Source organism: Durio zibethinus, chromosome 13, assembly GCF_047325235.1.
Source record: "Durio zibethinus cultivar Kanyao isolate XHJ-2024 chromosome 13, ASM4732523v1, whole genome shotgun sequence".
Lineage (NCBI taxonomy): Eukaryota > Viridiplantae > Streptophyta > Magnoliopsida > Malvales > Malvaceae > Durio > Durio zibethinus.
Window position 1 is genome coordinate 21,602,915 of NC_143174.1, and position 17,069 is coordinate 21,619,983.

The window sequence follows — 17,069 nt, forward strand, 5'->3', positions numbered from 1 at the left end:
TATATCATAAATATAATAAAAATTTTTATTTTTTATTTATTTATAATTTAAATATAAATATATAAATTATTCAATAAATAATTTATAAACATATTTAATTTTTATTTATTTATTAAATTTAACAATCGATCACATATATATTTTATAATTTATTAATTATATAAATAGATTACAAATATAATAAAATTTATTAATTTTTAATTTATTTATATTTATAAATATAAATGAAAAATTATTTAACGAACACTTTGTGAATAAATTAAATTTTTATTTGTTTAATAAAAAATTAAAAAATAATATTTTATAATTTATTAATTAAATAAATAAACTACAAAAATAATAAAATTTATTAATATTCAATTTTGGGATAAATTGACACAATGGTATATAACGAGATAATTCTATAACAGATTGCAACATGGCTCTTTTTTTTTTTTTTTCCCAAAAGAACGACCAAGGAAAAAATATAGGAAAATAGAAGGCAACTACTATGAGATCGATAATCAAGAGTCTTCGTTTGCATGGTCCAGGAAATTCTCCTGCCCGTTTTTTGAAAAAATAAAAAGGAGTAGAACAAAATATGTGGTTAAGAATGTGAGGCTGCAGTCTAATCAACGCGTTCGAATTTGGATATGAGCTTTCTCTACATTTCATTGGGCCCGAATTCGAAGCCGATACTCCACCCAATTAATTTGGGCTCAAATCCGTCAACAATAATTAATGAGTAAAAATAAAAAAAATAGCGAAAACGGAATAGAACAAAATCTGAGTCCAATTTTGTCAAAGATCCGTTAATCCTGTGGCGGTTATTAATCGTCGCCAAATCCAATTCAAAGAGCCGGGGCATAGTCTGGGCTCATCCTTCTGAGCCCAATAGACACAAAAACAATACACTTGTTTAAACATTTCCTGATATTCGGTTCAACGGTTCTGCTCATTCTTTTCGGATCTTCAACATTTTTCACTCCAAATTTTTTCTCTCTCAAAACAAATCAAAACAGGTAACTCTTATTCTATTGTTTGCTTCTATTTTTTTTGTGGTTTGATCTACTTCCAGATCCTAAATCTCTTTTTCGAGATCTGGCTCCGTTTCTCTAATCAACATCTAATTTCTTCTTTTCGGCAATGAATTTTGCTTTTTAGGTGTGAGAGAAGGAAACTCTGGAACTCTCGAGGCATCGGATAAGAGCGCAATGGCGGCAGGTGGATTTGTGAGCCGAGCATTCGAGTCGATGCTCAAGGAATGTGCCGGCAAGAAGTATAACGATCTTCAAAAGGCTATTCAGACTTATTTAGGTCAGATCTATACTTTATTTATTCAAATCTTATTTTATCGATCTTCGTTTTTTTTATTGTTTCTTTGAAACCGAGGATGAATTCTATTTGCGATTACATTGATCATCTTTCATCTGGTAATTGTTCTTTAATTTTAATTTCTTTGTCTTTAATCTGTTTTCTTTATACTGTTATTTTTTAGTTTACTTTTGATTTTCAGCTAATTTACCGGCAAGTTTTAATTTCAGAATTTGCTCTATTGATTTTTGTTTGGTTTGCAATTTGCCTTCTATTTTTACCCCTATTCGACAATACTATTGCTTAGAATGCAGTTAGAATGGTGCTTTGGACATAAATTATGGTTTAGGAATACTTGTGTAAGTCACAATCTCCTTTGACGTTAGATTAAGAAGCTTCGGTTTCTATGGAGTACTTGATGCCCTTATTATTTAAGTACTTAGTTATACTTTTTTATAAAATTAAGGATTTTTTCTCTTTTAGAAGATATCCTCATGTAGGGTTAAGGAAATAGATGAAAATATTGCTTTTGATTGAAATGAGTGGCGCAAGAAGATTCAAAACTATGACCTAACATGATTCCTATTATTTTGCCTTTCATATAGCTGACCCCAAAGTTATGGGATATAAGGCTTAGTTTTTGGTTGTTGTTGTAGAAGATATCCTCATGTCTGATTGTTGTAGAAGATATCCTCATGTCTGATGGATTTATGTTGTAAGCAAAATTGGTGTGTGAGAAGCATAATGATGTGGTTCTTTTCTTGTTACTATGGTTTGTTCTAGGATTTAATCTTTTTTTTCCATCTCCCTCATTGATTAATTCTTTAAAATACAATATTTCTGATGTCGTTGCTGCATTAAATAGAGGATGTTATCAATAAGAAAAGGATGGGTCTGAGAGTAAGGATGTGGGGCTTTCACTTCCTACTGTGCACTGTTCTCCAGCATTTAATAGAAAACATTTTCACTGGTTTTCTTTAATATGTGAACATATCTGTTTCTGTAATTTCATGTTAACTTGTTGCTGGTTGGTCGTAGCTTTTGCCTTTTTTATTTTTTATTATATTTTTCCATTTCTTCAGATAGTCCAAGGCAAACGAATCAACTTTCTTCATCTAGTGAGACAAATCAAGCAGCATCAATGGCTGGAGATGGAAGGTTTCTATCTGTTTACAATCTTATAATCTGCTACTCTTTTTTGTTCCTACTTGATTTGTTCTTAGTTTCTTACCCAAGATATAAACCCAATGAAATAGCCGTTTATAATTTTTTGGTCTATTAGTTCACAATTATTTGTTCTCAATATAGTTCAGTGCTGAAGTTTTTGCTGTCACTATATTCTTTGTCAAATTCGGCCAACTAGAACTCTAAATGGCCTTGTTAAAAATGATGTGTAATTGATATAATTTACCATAATATGATCATGATTTATACTGTAACAATTATCGATGCCCTCTAATTTTTGCTTTTTTTTTTTTACTCACAGTTCCCTTGAGACTGAAACTGGGGCTGGAAATTCTGGAGCAGAACCTGATGGATCAAGTACAGTTTCACAAAGTGCTGGGGAAACAGAGCATGTTAGTAAGCCAACTGTTGTAAGTGGAACCATCACAACTGCCTTAGCAAATGCAGGATACACCTTGGAAGGGGCTGAGGTGGAACTTGTTCTGAATCCTCTTCGACTTGCATTTGAGACAAAAAACTTGAAAATCCTTGAACCTGCTTTGGATTGTCTTCATGTATGTAGTTGCTTTCGTTCTTGATCTATTAATTTTTAATGTTTATTTTCTACTTAATGGTCTTCTCTATTGTTCTTATATAACATCAAGGGAAATCCAAATCCATCTGAAAGCCTGTTACATATATTCCAAAAGGACCTTCCTATTTATGTTCAATTTGTTTTTGGAAATTCTTATGTCTTCAATTTCTGCATAGCGATTACTGACATGATATGTTTTAATTCCATAAGCACAGAAACTAATTGCCTATGATCATTTGGAGGGGGATCCTGGTTTAGATGGTGGTAAAAACGTTCCTCTGTTTACAGACATTTTGAATATGGTTTGCAGCTGTGTTGATAATTCTTCTCCTGACAGGTATATCCCCTTTTGTTTGTTAACCTTGTTTATAGCATATGTTATTTGTTACATGCTTAATTCTGGAAAACAATTTGCAGTACAATCCTGCAAGTGCTGAAGGTACTTCTTACGGCTGTAGCATCCACAAAGTTCAGAGGTATGGTGTCCTGGATCTAGTGGTATTCTTATCTGTTTTATTATTATCCAGTATATGAACTGAGTCTTCTTACAATATTGCTAATTTGAAATTCAGTCCATGGGGAACCTTTGCTTGGAGTTATCAGAGTCTGCTACAATATTGCTCTTCATAGGTGCTGTTTGTATTTGTTGAATATAGTGACAGTCCGCACTCCAACTTAAAATAGTTCTCATGATTTATGGTTTTGATGTGTAGCAAGAGCCCTATAAACCAAGCGACATCAAAGGCAATGTTGACACAGATGATTAGCATCATATTTAGGAGAATGGAGGTTGATCCGGTGTGGAATTTATAGTTCTAACCTTTTAATTATTTTTTTGCTCTATGTTACATCAGGAAGAAAGATGATAATATCTTTTACATGGAATTCAGGTCTCTACTTCATCTGGTTCTTCTGATGATATTGAAGCTGCTTCTTCAGAGAATTCTACCTCAAAACCTGTAGAAGCTTCTTCAGGTGAACAAAATGAAAATGAAATGACTTTAGGGGATGCACTTTACCGGGTCAAGGATGCTACACTTGCATCTGTTGAGGAACTTCAAAACCTTGCTGGCGGTGCTGATATCAAGGTTATCCTTATATTAGATATTATTTTTTTATGATTCATTGTCTAGGTTTTGTAGCATATGCTGGGTGTTTGCTTTAGTGAAGTTTTCTTTTGATTTTTTATGGTTCTTAAGATGATACCTACTTGTTTTATAGGGTTTAGAGGCTGCTCTTGACAAAGTTGTGCATGTTGAGGATGGTAAAAAGATCACAAGGTATGGACTAAAAATTTTACCCAGATTGCTAGTTTCTCTTTTCTTGCTTTTGCTGGTATATTGTTGCAATTGTGTATTGATGCTTGGTATCGCAACTTTTGAAACTCATCTTAGAGGGATTGACCTTGAGAGCATGAGTATTGGTAAACGTGATGCATTACTAGTATTCCGCACCCTTTGCAAGGTTGGTCTACTTCTTATTCCCTCACCAATTATTCTTGGCACTTTGAAGTCTCTGCTAGCATTCCCTCATGAAATGTTTTGTCTTGTAGATGGGTATGAAGGAAGATACTGATGAGGTCACAACCAAGACACGGATTCTGTCTCTTGAACTTCTGCAGGTTAAATTTATGAATTTATTCTATGTTCTGTAAGAATGTTTGGTTAGTAGTCTTTGCATAATATAATAGAGTTCTTTCCCGACTTTGTGGGGTCATATTTACAAATGCTTCATTTTGTTTTTCTCTGTTAAGAGGATATATTTGCTATTTTCTTTCTTATTATTGGCGTGGAAAGTATAGATGTAATCCTTATTGTATTTGAGTTTGGATAGATAGGGAAGTGTGAAATTGTAGAATATAATCTATTGGTAGCTCCAAAAGAATCTTATCAGCAAAAAGTGTTTTAAAATGTTAAAATTTGTTTATTTTTAATGGTTATAAAGAAAAGATAGCTAATATCTTTCATCATTTTTGCTTGCCTATGGTATTGCAGGGTCTATTGGAAGGGGTTGGCCATTCATTTACCAAGAACTTCCATTTCATTGATTCAGTGAAAGCATATCTATCATATGCTTTGCTGCGAGCTTCAGTTTCACAGTCTCCTGTCTTATTTCAGGTTATCTTGCGTCTACATAATCTCTTTCAGATATCATGTTTTAGAAGAATCTGCTGTGAGAATTTGTCTCTGATTGTGCATTTCTTTGTGGCAGTATGCTACTGGGATATTTGCTGTGCTTTTGTTGCGATTCAGGGAGAGTCTTAAAGTATGATTATAATCTTGTCAGATTGTTAAAGCTAGTTGTTTCATTGTAAAGCGTTAGCTCTGTGATAGACATCAGTTTTGCTTTATGCCTTAGTACTTTACCTTACTTCTTTTCAGGGTGAAATTGGTGTCTTCTTCCCCTTGATTGTTTTGCGGTCATTGGATAGTTCGGACTTCCCCATCAACCAAAAAATGAGTGTTCTTCGGTATATTGCTCTTTCTAATTGATTAATGTTGTCATTGCTGGGAAGCAATGGTTTTAGTTATATTGTGTGGCATTCACTGTTCAGTATATTGTCATTACCATGTTAGTTTGCTCTTTGCTTTATATTATCTAACCTTTTTAATTTTATTTTTCCAGGATACTAGAGAAAGTTTGCAAGGAGCCCCAGATGCTTGTTGATGTTTATGTGAATTATGACTGTGATCTTGAGGCACCAAACTTGTTTGAACGGATGGTAGGAACTCAGTTACCATTCACCTGCCATTTATTTATATCTTTATCTTATTATAGACTTTCGTATTTGACTATTCCTTTTGCCTTGTGGTCCTCTAGGTTACCACATTGTCTAAAATAGCTCAAGGGACACAAAATGCTGACCCAAACTCTGTTGCTGTCACTCAGACAACATCAATTAGGGGTTCCTCACTCCAGGTTGGTTGATCTGTTGGCCAGCTCCAGTAAATCAGCTTGCCAAGCATTAGTACTATTTTTGTTTTATATTTTTATGCTTCCATGTCTGCTGTAGTTGCTTGATAAAGCTTTACTTCTTAAACTCTTCAGTGCCTTGTCAACGTTCTAAAATCACTGGTTGATTGGGAGAAATCTCGAAGACAACCAGAAAGGAAGAGGGGAGGCAGCCAGTCTGTTGAAGAAGATTATGCTAGAGAATCTGTTGAGATAAAAATCAGGGAAGATGTTACCAGTAACTTTGAGAAGGCAAAAGCTCATAAATCTACCATGGAAGCTGCCATCTCTGAGGTAATTGATTGGGTTTTATACTCACAACTTAGCATTTTAGACTGGGAGTTTTCTGTGAAGTGAGTACGATACTGGAAAGTATTGTTGATCAGTCCTCAATTTATCAGACTGTAATTAGATTCTAAAACATAGTTTTAATTACAATGCAGTTCAATAGGCAACCAGTGAAGGGTGTTGGGTATCTGATATCAAATAAATTGGTGGAAAATAATCCTGCTTCAGTTGCCCTATTTCTAAGAAATACTCCCAGTCTGGACAAGGTAGAGCCCTTATCTGATACAACTTTTGCTCAATACCTAGAGAAGTGGTCTAACTCTAAGCATTGTTGCAGGCAATGATTGGTGATTATTTGGGTCAACATGAGGAGTTTCCCCTTGCTGTTATGCATGCTTATGTAGATTCAATAACATTTTCAGGAATGAAGTTTGATACTGCAATACGTGAATTTCTTAAAGGATTCCGTCTTCCTGGGGAGGCTCAAAAGATAGATCGCATCATGGAAAAGTTTGCAGAAAGGTATGAGGGTATCCCTGCTATGTGCATAAAACTGTCTCTTTCGCCTAAAATGTAAACATAAGCACGGCTTAATCTAATTATGGAAACAGATACTTTTAGTTTAGTGGGGGGGTTCTTTTTAGCCATTATAGGTAGGTTTTATGCCAAAAAATCAGGTTATAAGGTTGTTTTTTTTGTTTTGGTTAGAAAAAGGAATCATTGTTGGATGAATAAATTCTATAACGTCTTCAGAACATTGTTCTTATATATCGTAAGCATCCTTCAAACCTCTACTTTTTTATATTTTTAGTTTAGTGGGGGTTCTTTTTAGCCATTATAGGTAGGTTTTATGCCAAAAAATCAGGTTATAAGGGTTTTTTTTTTTTTTGGAAAAAGGAATCATCATTGAATGAATAAATTCTATTACATCTTGAGAACACTGTTCTCATATATCGTAAGCATCCTTCAAACTTCTATTTGTTTTTTGTTTTATTATCTTAGATTAAAAGTAGTACAACCGCCCACTGTCAGATCCCAAGATCTCCTCTCCATCATGCCAAACCTTTTCTTTAAATACTTTTGGAGATTATTTCCATAACTAGGCTGTAGCCAATGTAAATAAGATTCCAATGCCTTTGTCCTATAATCATTACACTTCTATGAACTATTTTTCTATGTCATATGGTGAGTGTTTTTTAATACAATTCTTGCTGTCCACTTGTTATGTAGACTATATGCCTCTTTCCGTCACTAGGTGGCGATTAGTCTCCTCATTTTGTGTTTGGCAGGTATTGTGCTGATAATCCAGGTCTTTTCAAGAACGCAGACACTGCATATGTTCTTGCATATGCAGTTATAATGCTGAATACTGATGCCCATAACCCCATGGTCTGGCCAAAAATGTCAAAGTCAGATTTTATACGTATGAATGCCACGAATGATCCTGAAGAGTGTGCCCCTATCGAACTTCTGGAAGAGATCTATGATTCTATTGTTAAAGAAGAGATAAAAATGAAAGATGATGCAGCTGGCATTGGGAAAGGTAGCAGGCAAAAGCCAGAAGGTGAAGAGAGAGGCCGCCTAGTTAGTATCCTAAATCTGGCTCTCCCTAAAACTAAGCCGGCAACTGATGCTAAGTCTGAAAGTGAAGCAATAATTAAGCAGACACAGGCTATTATCCGGAACCAAGGGGCAAAAAGAGGAGTTTTTTATACTGCACAAGAGATTGAACTTGTAAGGCCCATGGTTGAAGCTGTAGGATGGCCGTTGCTGGCTACTTTCTCTGTTACAATGGAGGAAGGTGAAAATAAGCCGAGGGTTGTCCTTTGTATGGAAGGATTTAGAGCTGGGATACATATTACCTATGTCCTTGGAATGGATACAATGCGCTATGCCTTTTTAACATCTCTAGTCAGGTAAAGATATCTTGTTCTACTTGAAAATTTTCCTCTTACTGCTGTTATTTGCCTAGTTCCCTTCCCCCACCCACCTCCCTTTTCTAACATTGTATTAATTCTGCTTTATCATTGTAATTACTCTGTTCTTCTTACCTTAGCATAGCTATAATGTTAGTTTCTGAATTTTGGATGTTAGGTTTACTTTCTTGCATGCCCCAAAGGAAATGCGTAGTAAAAATGTGGAAGCATTACGGACTCTATTGGTTTTATGCGAGTTAGAACCAGACTCTCTTCAGGACACATGGAATGCTGTTCTCGAATGTGTTTCTCGGCTTGAATTTATTACGTCAACTCCTGCTATTGCTGCAACTGTCATGCATGGATCAAATCAGATCTCCAAGGATGCTGTTGTGCAGTCACTGAAAGAATTAGCTGGGAAACCTGCTGAACAGGTTTTTGTGAATAGTGAAAAATTGCCTAGTGATTCTGTTGTGGAGTTCTTCACTGCTCTCTGTGGTGTATCAGCAGAAGAACTAAAACAAACTCCAGCTCGTGTTTTCAGCTTGCAAAAGCTCGTTGAGATCAGTTATTACAATATTGCTCGTATACGAATGGTATGTTCTTTAAACTGACTGACATCCACTTACCCTCTTGTTCATGTTTATAATTACTTATCAAGATTTTTATGGCTGGTCATATTCTGAATCTTGTTAAGTTGAGGATGTAGATTGGGATCTACGCTACTTAAATGGGCATATGGAATATTGTGGAGAAACATGTAGGAATATGAGAGAGAGGACTCTTTAAAATGCTCTAACCATCTTTGAATTTCAGCGAACTTTTCTTGGTTCAAAATGCTTTTAATTCCTTTCTTGATAGGTCTGGTTTTTTAGGAACAAAGGTTCATAAATTACATGATATATTTGTGCCATGCTCTCATGATAAATTGTGGAGAATATTCTGAAAAAATTTTAAATAATGTCAGTGAATCAACATTACATTTAAAGTTACTCTAATTTACAAGAATAGAGCATTTGATATGAAGTTGGCTTTCTTTTTACCGCATGAGCATTTTTATAAATTAATTAGTTTCAGATGTGTGATTTAACGATACGAGCTGTTATTTTGACTTAGTGGGATCTAACTATAGTTTATAATTTTGAAAATCATTTGTTTTTTCCTGCCAAATTACATGCTGGCTTATATTTTGATACGTCTACCAGGTCTGGGCTAGAATATGGACTGTCCTCGCAAATCATTTTATTTCTGCTGGCAGCCATGCTGATGAAAAAATTGCTATGTATGCGATAGATTCTTTGAGGCAGCTTGGTATGAAGTATTTGGAGCGTGCTGAACTGACCAATTTTACTTTCCAAAATGATATTCTTAAACCTTTTGTTGTTCTCATGCGGAATAGTCGAAGTGCAACCATAAGGAGCCTTATTGTTGACTGCATTGTTCAAGTATGTGGGCTTGCTCGGTTTTCCTGAACATCTAGCTCTCTTGCTTGCTGGTTTTTTCCACTCTTTTATCATCATATGTTTTGCAGTTAATATATTTTTAATTTTAAAGCTTTAACTGTCAGATTTTTCTTCTTCCATTGAGCACTTGTGTGACACCTTGACTGATAACGTTGTCATTGCAGATGATAAAGTCAAAGGTTGGAAGCATAAAGTCTGGATGGCGAAGTGTTTTTATGATTTTCACTGCTGCTGCAGATGATGATTTGGAATCAATTGTTGAAAGTGCATTTGAGAACGTGGAACAGGGTAAGAAGTTGCTATTTTTCTTCTTCCAACTGATGCTTCTCTTTTTCCAATTAATCTAACAGCAGGTTCTTTGCAGTTATACTAGAGCACTTTGAACAAGTTGTTGGAGATTGTTTTATGGACTGCGTCAACTGTCTTATTAGGTTTGCCAACAATAAAACTTCCCACCGCATAAGTTTGAAGGCCGTTGCCCTTCTCCGTATATGTGAAGATCGTCTAGCAGAGGTCTGTTTTCCATCCTTCAGCTAGATTTTGTTAATTGAGCATGTTGTTCTCTCTCTAAAAACAAAAAAGAACTTTCATTGTTTTGTTTGCTCTCTTCGAGCAAGAACTATTTTCTTTACTAACACATCGGACAACATCTTGAAATGATAGTCTGCATTTATGTCCATATTATTATTACATCAAGCTTATTTCATAAGGGTGGCAATAGGGCAAGAGTCAAGACCGGTCTGCTTCTGGCTGTTTTGGCTTCGGGTTGTTGAACTTTTTAGTTAATTCAGGTTGGGTTGGTTTACCTGGTTTTTCTGGTTTGGTTGACATTCCCACATTTATCTATGTAAGCAGATACTTGCAGAAAGCAATCAGGTTTGGGTCTGTTTGAGTCTATATAACCAAATTCCAATTGAAATGAAATCTTTAGGATAAACCAATGCAATTTAGGAGGAATCAATGAAAGGACATCAATTCAAACCCTGGATTTTCGAGTTGAGAGAGATATTGAGAGAGATCAAGAATTCTCACTATTTCTTAGATTCATGGATCCAATTCAATTCAGTGGGATCTTTCATTCACATTTTTTTCCACCAAGAACGTTTTATAAAACTTTTGGACCCCCGAATTTGGAATATCCTACTTTCATGCAATTCATAGCGTTCAACAAGCAATTGATATTTCATGATCAATGGTGTAGTACTATTTGTAGTAGCGGTCCTAAAATAGAATTATATCTTATGTTATAGTGGAGTTAAAATCCTGCATATTATGGTTTTCATGTGGTCAAAGGAATTTCATTAGATTTAACTATGTTTTTTGAAGATTCTCATTGTCAAACATAGGATTCAAGCAGGATAGGCGAGGTGGCGAAATGCGTCGAGTGTGTTGTGTGATCGTAACATGCCTTTAAAGTTAAAAGTGAAGTTGTATAAAACAACTGTAAGGCCTGCATTATTATATGGAACTGAGTGTTGGGCTGTTAAGAAACATGAGAAGAAAATGAACGTGGCAGAGATGAGGATGCTTAGATGGATGTGTGGTAAGACAAGAAGAGACAAAATCAGAAATGAAGAGATTCGAGAAAAATTAGGGGTAGTCTGAATTGAAGAGAAGATGAAAGGGCCGTTTGCGATGGTTTGGACATGTAAAACGTAGGCCTAGCTGTGCACCGTTTAGGAGAATTGAATCTTTAGATCTAGGAGAGATCAAAACATCTAGAGGTAAACCACAAAAATATGGATGCAAATAATAAAAACCGATATAGTGGTTAAGAAATTAGATGAAAAGGTAGTTGTTGATAGAAATGAGTGGGACAAGAAGATTCAAATTAGAACCTAATTTGATTCTCTTATTTGGTTTTTCTTACAACCGACCTCAGAGTCTAGGATATAAGGCTTAGTGTGTTGTTGTTGTTGTTGTATTGAAGATTCTCTTTCTAAATTTTGAAATAGCTCCGGTGAATTGGCCGGTGACTCTATCCCAGCTGATGCAAGTAGATCCTGTTAAACAACCTAGGCATTAAACAATAAGTAACAGCAATTAATGGTAGTTTCCTGGCTTATTATGTCAATTGAACATATTGTTCTGCTTCAGTTGGCAGCAATAAGATTTGAATACTATACAGAAATGAAAATTAGAAAATACTAGCTTAAGAACCAAAATATCAGTTGCTCTTCACAGTTCTAGGAGAATTCCTGAATCTCAAGCCTAAAAGCAAAGAGAATAGCCAGCCACCAACAGTAGAAAAAAATCTGAAGAAATGAAGGTGTTGGAGATTCCACTCTTCAATAACCAAGCTGCCATTGTTTCCAAGCTTTTCTTGGAATGGATCTGAACTTAGCTTTGAAATTACTGGAGTGAAAATTGTTGCCTCAAAACTCTGGAAGGATACTAACTTTTAGTACAAAAATTCCCCAATACAACAAATGGTCCAAGATAAGGTATAAAGGACAAAAGCACAATCTGGTATCTCAATGATAAAAGCATCTTTGATCTTATTTGACAAAAGGTTCTACTATTTAGTTGCTAATGTGACAATGCTTAAAAGTGGGATTTACTCCAGAAACTAGTCTACTTATTTATAATTAATTTTTTGCATCACTAAAATGCGTTTCTTGATATGGAATGACATTGACTAAATCCTATTGTTCTTCAACATAGTTGTAAATCTGGAAAACATTGTAGAGGGGCTTTTAATTGAAATATTCACAATGTGGTCTAAAAATGTCCATGGTCACCACCCCTTCTACCAAGAAGACTTTTTTTATTTTCTTTATTATGATAAGCATGCCGTAGTTTTTTCTTAATACTCTGAAGGTTTATATGAACTCTTTTTCTCTTCTCAGGAAAAAAAAAAATTTTATATTAATTGTTTGCTCACATTGATATTTCAAAAATGTTTTCTGAATTTGCTTAACTTCTTCTGCATTCTTTTCTTTGTACTGGACATCTTTGCTTAAGTGCTTCAACATATTTTCCAATTACAGGGACGTATACCTGGTGGGGCTCTGAAACCCATTGATGTTGATGCTGACGCAGCATTTGATGTAACTGAGCATTATTGGTTCCCAATGCTGGCTGGTTTGTCTGATCTGACATCAGATTCAAGACCAGAGGTTAGGAGTTGTGCGCTTGAAGTTTTGTTTGATTTGCTGAATGAAAGAGGTAGCAAGTTCTCAACACCATTTTGGGAGAGTATTTTCCATCGCGTATTGTTTCCCATATTTGATCATGTGAGACATGCTGGAAAGGAGAGCCTAATTTCTTCTGGAGATGAGTGGCTTCGTGAAAGCAGCATTCATTCACTTCAGTTGCTGTGCAACCTTTTCAACACTTTTTACAAGGTAGACGAGTGTAAAAATCCTCTTAACTGTATTATTCACACAATTTAAAATAGAGGGGTGAGGGGTGGGGTTTAGATCTCGACTGGAAACCAAATATCATCTAAATTCTAAATGGTCCATATAATGTTGTGTTTGGACCAAGTTTCCTGACAATTATTGGTATCTTGAACTTTCTTGTCTTTTTAAAAAAAAAAAACAGGAGGTGTGCTTTATGCTGCCCCCACTCTTGAGTTTGCTGTTGGATTGTGCTAAAAAGACAGATCAGACAGTGGTTTCAATTTCTCTTGGTGCCTTGGTGCATCTCATAGAGGTTGGAGGACACCAATTTAGTGAGAACGACTGGGATATGTTGTTGAAGAGCATAAGGTCTGTATGTCTTCAGATTTTAGAATACTTAAATATTTTTGACAATTAGAATTTGTATTTTTAAGTCATGTATTTTGTTTACTTTATTCTTATCACAGAGATGCATCATACACAACACAACCGCTTGAGCTACTCAATGCTTTAGCACTAGAGAATCCATCGAACTCCTCAATTTTAATAAGAGATTTAAAGGTTCATACAGGTGGTGAAGTTTACCAAATTGATTCTACTGATAATGGGAAGATTTCACCACTTTCATCCCCGAGTGTTGGTATTGATAGCAGCACAAGGACTACTAATTCATCTGTTTCACAATATCACAATCAAGAATCTGGCTTACAATCTATTCCTGATGGATCTGAAGGTTAGCTGTTAAAGATTTTTTCCCGTTTCTATTGCTTAAACATTAGACAACTGGGAAGCTGTATCATCATGTGTTAATATCATTTATATATCAAACTCAGTTTGCGGAATAATCTGCCAAACTTTTTACAAAGTTTAATTCTTCTCTGATAGTGTTCTGATGTCCGGTTTTGCTTCATACCAAGCGAAGGGTCAACCTTTATGCCACTGTTGAAACAGCCAATCCAGACATTTGAAATATATTATGTCCGTTAGCAAACTTTACAAATGTATTTATCTTTATTCTTGTAGGTTTTCCCTCGCCATCAGGTAGATCTCAGAAGTCTGCTGAAGCTGGGGGTCTCCAACGAAGTCAAACTATAGGTCAAAGGATCATGGGGAATATGATGGATAACCTATTTCTCAGAAGTCTTACCTCAAAACCAAAGAGTCGTGCATCAGAGATTCCAGTTCCATCTTCACCACCCAAGGTAAGCAAGTCATCTTTGATTGTGCCGTTTGGTGGTTACTGGTTAGCAATTCCTTTCTCTCGGTGTTTGATGTTCCTATATCTCTGGTGGATCGATCACAAGAGATTTTCTATTTATGTGTTTCCTTTTTTTTTTAAACCTTATAGAAGACACTTTAGAAGTTCTTGGTTCTTGATAGTTTCAGTCTCCACTCTCCACTGCTATCATATGTTATTTATTGGGGGTGCATGTGTATATAAGCCTTTAAAATGCTTGCTTAACTATTTATTACACTTGTTCTTAAAAAAAAAGGGAGGGAAAAAAAAATGAAAGAAAGAGTATTGTTTGTTTTACATTTATGCAAATATTTGCTACAAGAAGCTCGTTTTATCATGTCAAACCTTCCAATGTCTTTATTTAAGGATCAAATAAAAAAGTGGCAGAGAGGATACGCCACACCTTCATTTATGGACGTAATGTGTTGTTGACACTATGTTCATTCTCCTTTATTCTTTTTTACTTACCCTTCTCTTATTTGATCTGACACTTCTCTAGCTTCCTGAGGTTGTTGAGCCTGAAGCCAAAGATGAGGAAAGTCCACTGATGGCAACTGTTAGGGGCAAGTGCATCACTCAATTATTACTTCTTGGTGCTATTGAGAGCATTCAGGTTTGCATCTTTGGACTTTGGATCATGTGGTATATTTCTGTAATTTTTTTTACCAATTAATGTGTCTGAATTGGCAGAAAAAATACTGGGATAATTTGAAAGCAGCTCAGAAGATTGCTGTAATGGACATTTTATTATCCTTAGTAGAGTTTGCTGCTTCATATAATTCATATTCTAACCTGAGAACACGTATGCACCACATTCCTGAAGAAAGGTGAGGAAAATCTGTTTTTCCTAATTTCAGTTTTTGTCATTGTTTGTTCTGTTTACTCTTAAGGTGGAAGAAGCTTGCTTCTAATAACTCCATATCTTGGCAGGCCTCCTCTAAATCTTCTTCGCCAGGAGTTAGCAGGAACTTGCATTTATCTGGATGTCTTGCAAAAAACAACTTCAGGATTTAATGATAATAATGGGCAACATCGAGAACATAATCGTTCTCAGGACATGGATGTTTCTTCAGACAACAACAGGTCAAGATTGGCTGAACATTCTTATGCAGAAACGAAATTGGAAGGAATAGCAGAAGAGAAGCTGGTGTCTTTCTGTGAACAGGTACTCAAGGATGCATCTGACCTCCAGTCTACAATAGGGGAAACTTGTAATGTGGATATTCATCGGGTTCTGGAGTTGCGGTCTCCAATCATTGTTAAGGTATATGGTTCTTTTTCACACTGCCTCTTTGAGAAAATATCAAAACATTATATGGTTTAGACTATTTTTGTAAATGCAACGTCTGGTTGCTTATTAGTTAAAGATTATGTGCCAACTATGCCTCATCTATGAAACAGCCTTTAATTATATTAGTGCAAGATCATGAATGGCTGGATCATGCATTTGATCAAATTGATGGTTACTGAGAAAAACAGTGCAGATTAGTTCTTGCTTTTTCCTTTCCTTATATTATCAGGACTGCCTTTTTTTTTTTCTTCTTGCTGTCTCTGCTGGAGATCTGTTGAACTATTAGTGCTTTGAAGTGAATATCTCCTCATTATCATTCTTTCAGTGGTCACATTTTCTTGAAGTGAATATCTCCTGTTTGTCACTCTTTCGGTGATCACTTTATGTCATAAAATTGTTTTTATTGATCAGATAGTTTGCTTTAGGATCAGCTCTTTCTTGAGTAGAGATGAATGTTTAACTTGCTTCTTTGCTCTTGTGATTTGTATTAGTTGCAGTGATAATAGAGAATATCTGTTTGTTTTGCTTTTGCAGGTGCTTAAAGGCATGTGCTTCATGAACAATAAGATTTTCAGGAAACACCTCAGGGAGTTCTATCCTTTGCTTACGAAACTTGTTTGCTGTGACCAGGTAAATCAGAATCCCCCTTTCTCTTTGCTGTACCTTAGATCTCCTAATAAGATTTCTAGTTGTAAGTTTGTATGCGATATATGAATTGTGTTCAGTTTTCAGGCATTTCCTCTCATTAAGATTGCTTTGTTGCCATCACCGCTGCTCCTGCATGGTTGGCACACTTTTTATATTGCTTAATCACCCCTATTCTGCATGCAGTTTCGTCTCCGCATATTCACCTCTTGAAATTAAGCATCTAATAAGCTTAAAAAAAACTGCCCTCTGCATGTAGTGTCCCAATTGGTGAGAGTGCAGATATTAGGCCATTTTTGCTTGTTTTTGTCTGTGTTTAACAAGTGATATGGAATAAGTATGCCAATCTGTTTCTATATTAAATAATCCACTTATTGGCATCTCATTCTTTAAATTTGCTGTAACCAATTGTATCTTTATTTCTTCAGATGGATGTTCGGGGAGCACTTGGTGATCTTTTTAGAGTACAGTTGAAAGCTCTCTTACCATGAGAGTTATAACGGCTATTTTGTTGAGCTGCTTTGAAGGACGATTTTTAGCGGTTACTGCACATTCCATAGGACCATAGTCATGTAGTTAAATATTGACATTATATTTTCTTCCAATCTTCCATTCCATTTCCGAGTAGCACAGAATTAATACAAGGAGTTGTTTCAGAAATGAACCGTCATCTTTATACCAGAGTTGCAAATAGAAAACCACTTTGCATCAAAATTTTCTGTTATATAGGAGAAATATATTTGATTTTACACGTTATCTGTTTTAATCCATCCTCTATATCTTTTTTTATATGCCCTTCCTCTTTAGGTGAAAGACATTTTCTGCTGCATTTTTATTTGCGAACATGAAATTTTAGGATTTTCACATAATCTACTCGTTGA

At 35.3% G+C, this 17,069-nt stretch overlaps 1 protein-coding gene across 3 annotated transcripts; it reads left to right on the forward strand.

Annotated features, from left to right (window-relative positions):
* Positions 1-926: 926 nt before the first annotated feature.
* On the forward strand, positions 927-16,954 carry ATMIN7 (HOPM interactor 7). Of its 3 annotated transcripts, XM_022899003.2 has the most exons (34): positions 927-1,001; positions 1,144-1,296; positions 2,376-2,451; positions 2,780-3,032; positions 3,268-3,389; positions 3,470-3,528; positions 3,625-3,682; positions 3,766-3,850; positions 3,943-4,140; positions 4,274-4,332; positions 4,447-4,516; positions 4,605-4,673; positions 5,047-5,169; positions 5,264-5,317; positions 5,434-5,522; positions 5,678-5,774; positions 5,873-5,971; positions 6,101-6,298; positions 6,448-6,558; positions 6,630-6,814; positions 7,582-8,208; positions 8,387-8,804; positions 9,414-9,653; positions 9,836-9,959; positions 10,036-10,184; positions 12,662-13,018; positions 13,218-13,384; positions 13,483-13,748; positions 14,039-14,217; positions 14,752-14,865; positions 14,943-15,079; positions 15,183-15,516; positions 16,078-16,173; positions 16,617-16,954. In XM_022899003.2, the coding sequence occupies exons 2-34, from the start codon at positions 1,194-1,196 to the stop codon at positions 16,677-16,679; spliced, it is 5,379 nt and encodes a 1,792-aa protein (XP_022754738.1). In that variant the 5' UTR covers positions 927-1,001; positions 1,144-1,193; the 3' UTR covers positions 16,680-16,954. The 3 variants fall into 3 exon arrangements, with proteins under 3 accessions (XP_022754738.1, XP_022754739.1, XP_022754740.1); XM_022899004.2 differs by lacking the exon at positions 9,414-9,653; XM_022899005.2 differs by lacking the exons at positions 927-1,001; positions 1,144-1,296; positions 2,376-2,451 and having other exon boundaries at positions 2,896-3,032; positions 3,263-3,389.
* Positions 16,955-17,069: the final 115 nt, after the last annotated feature.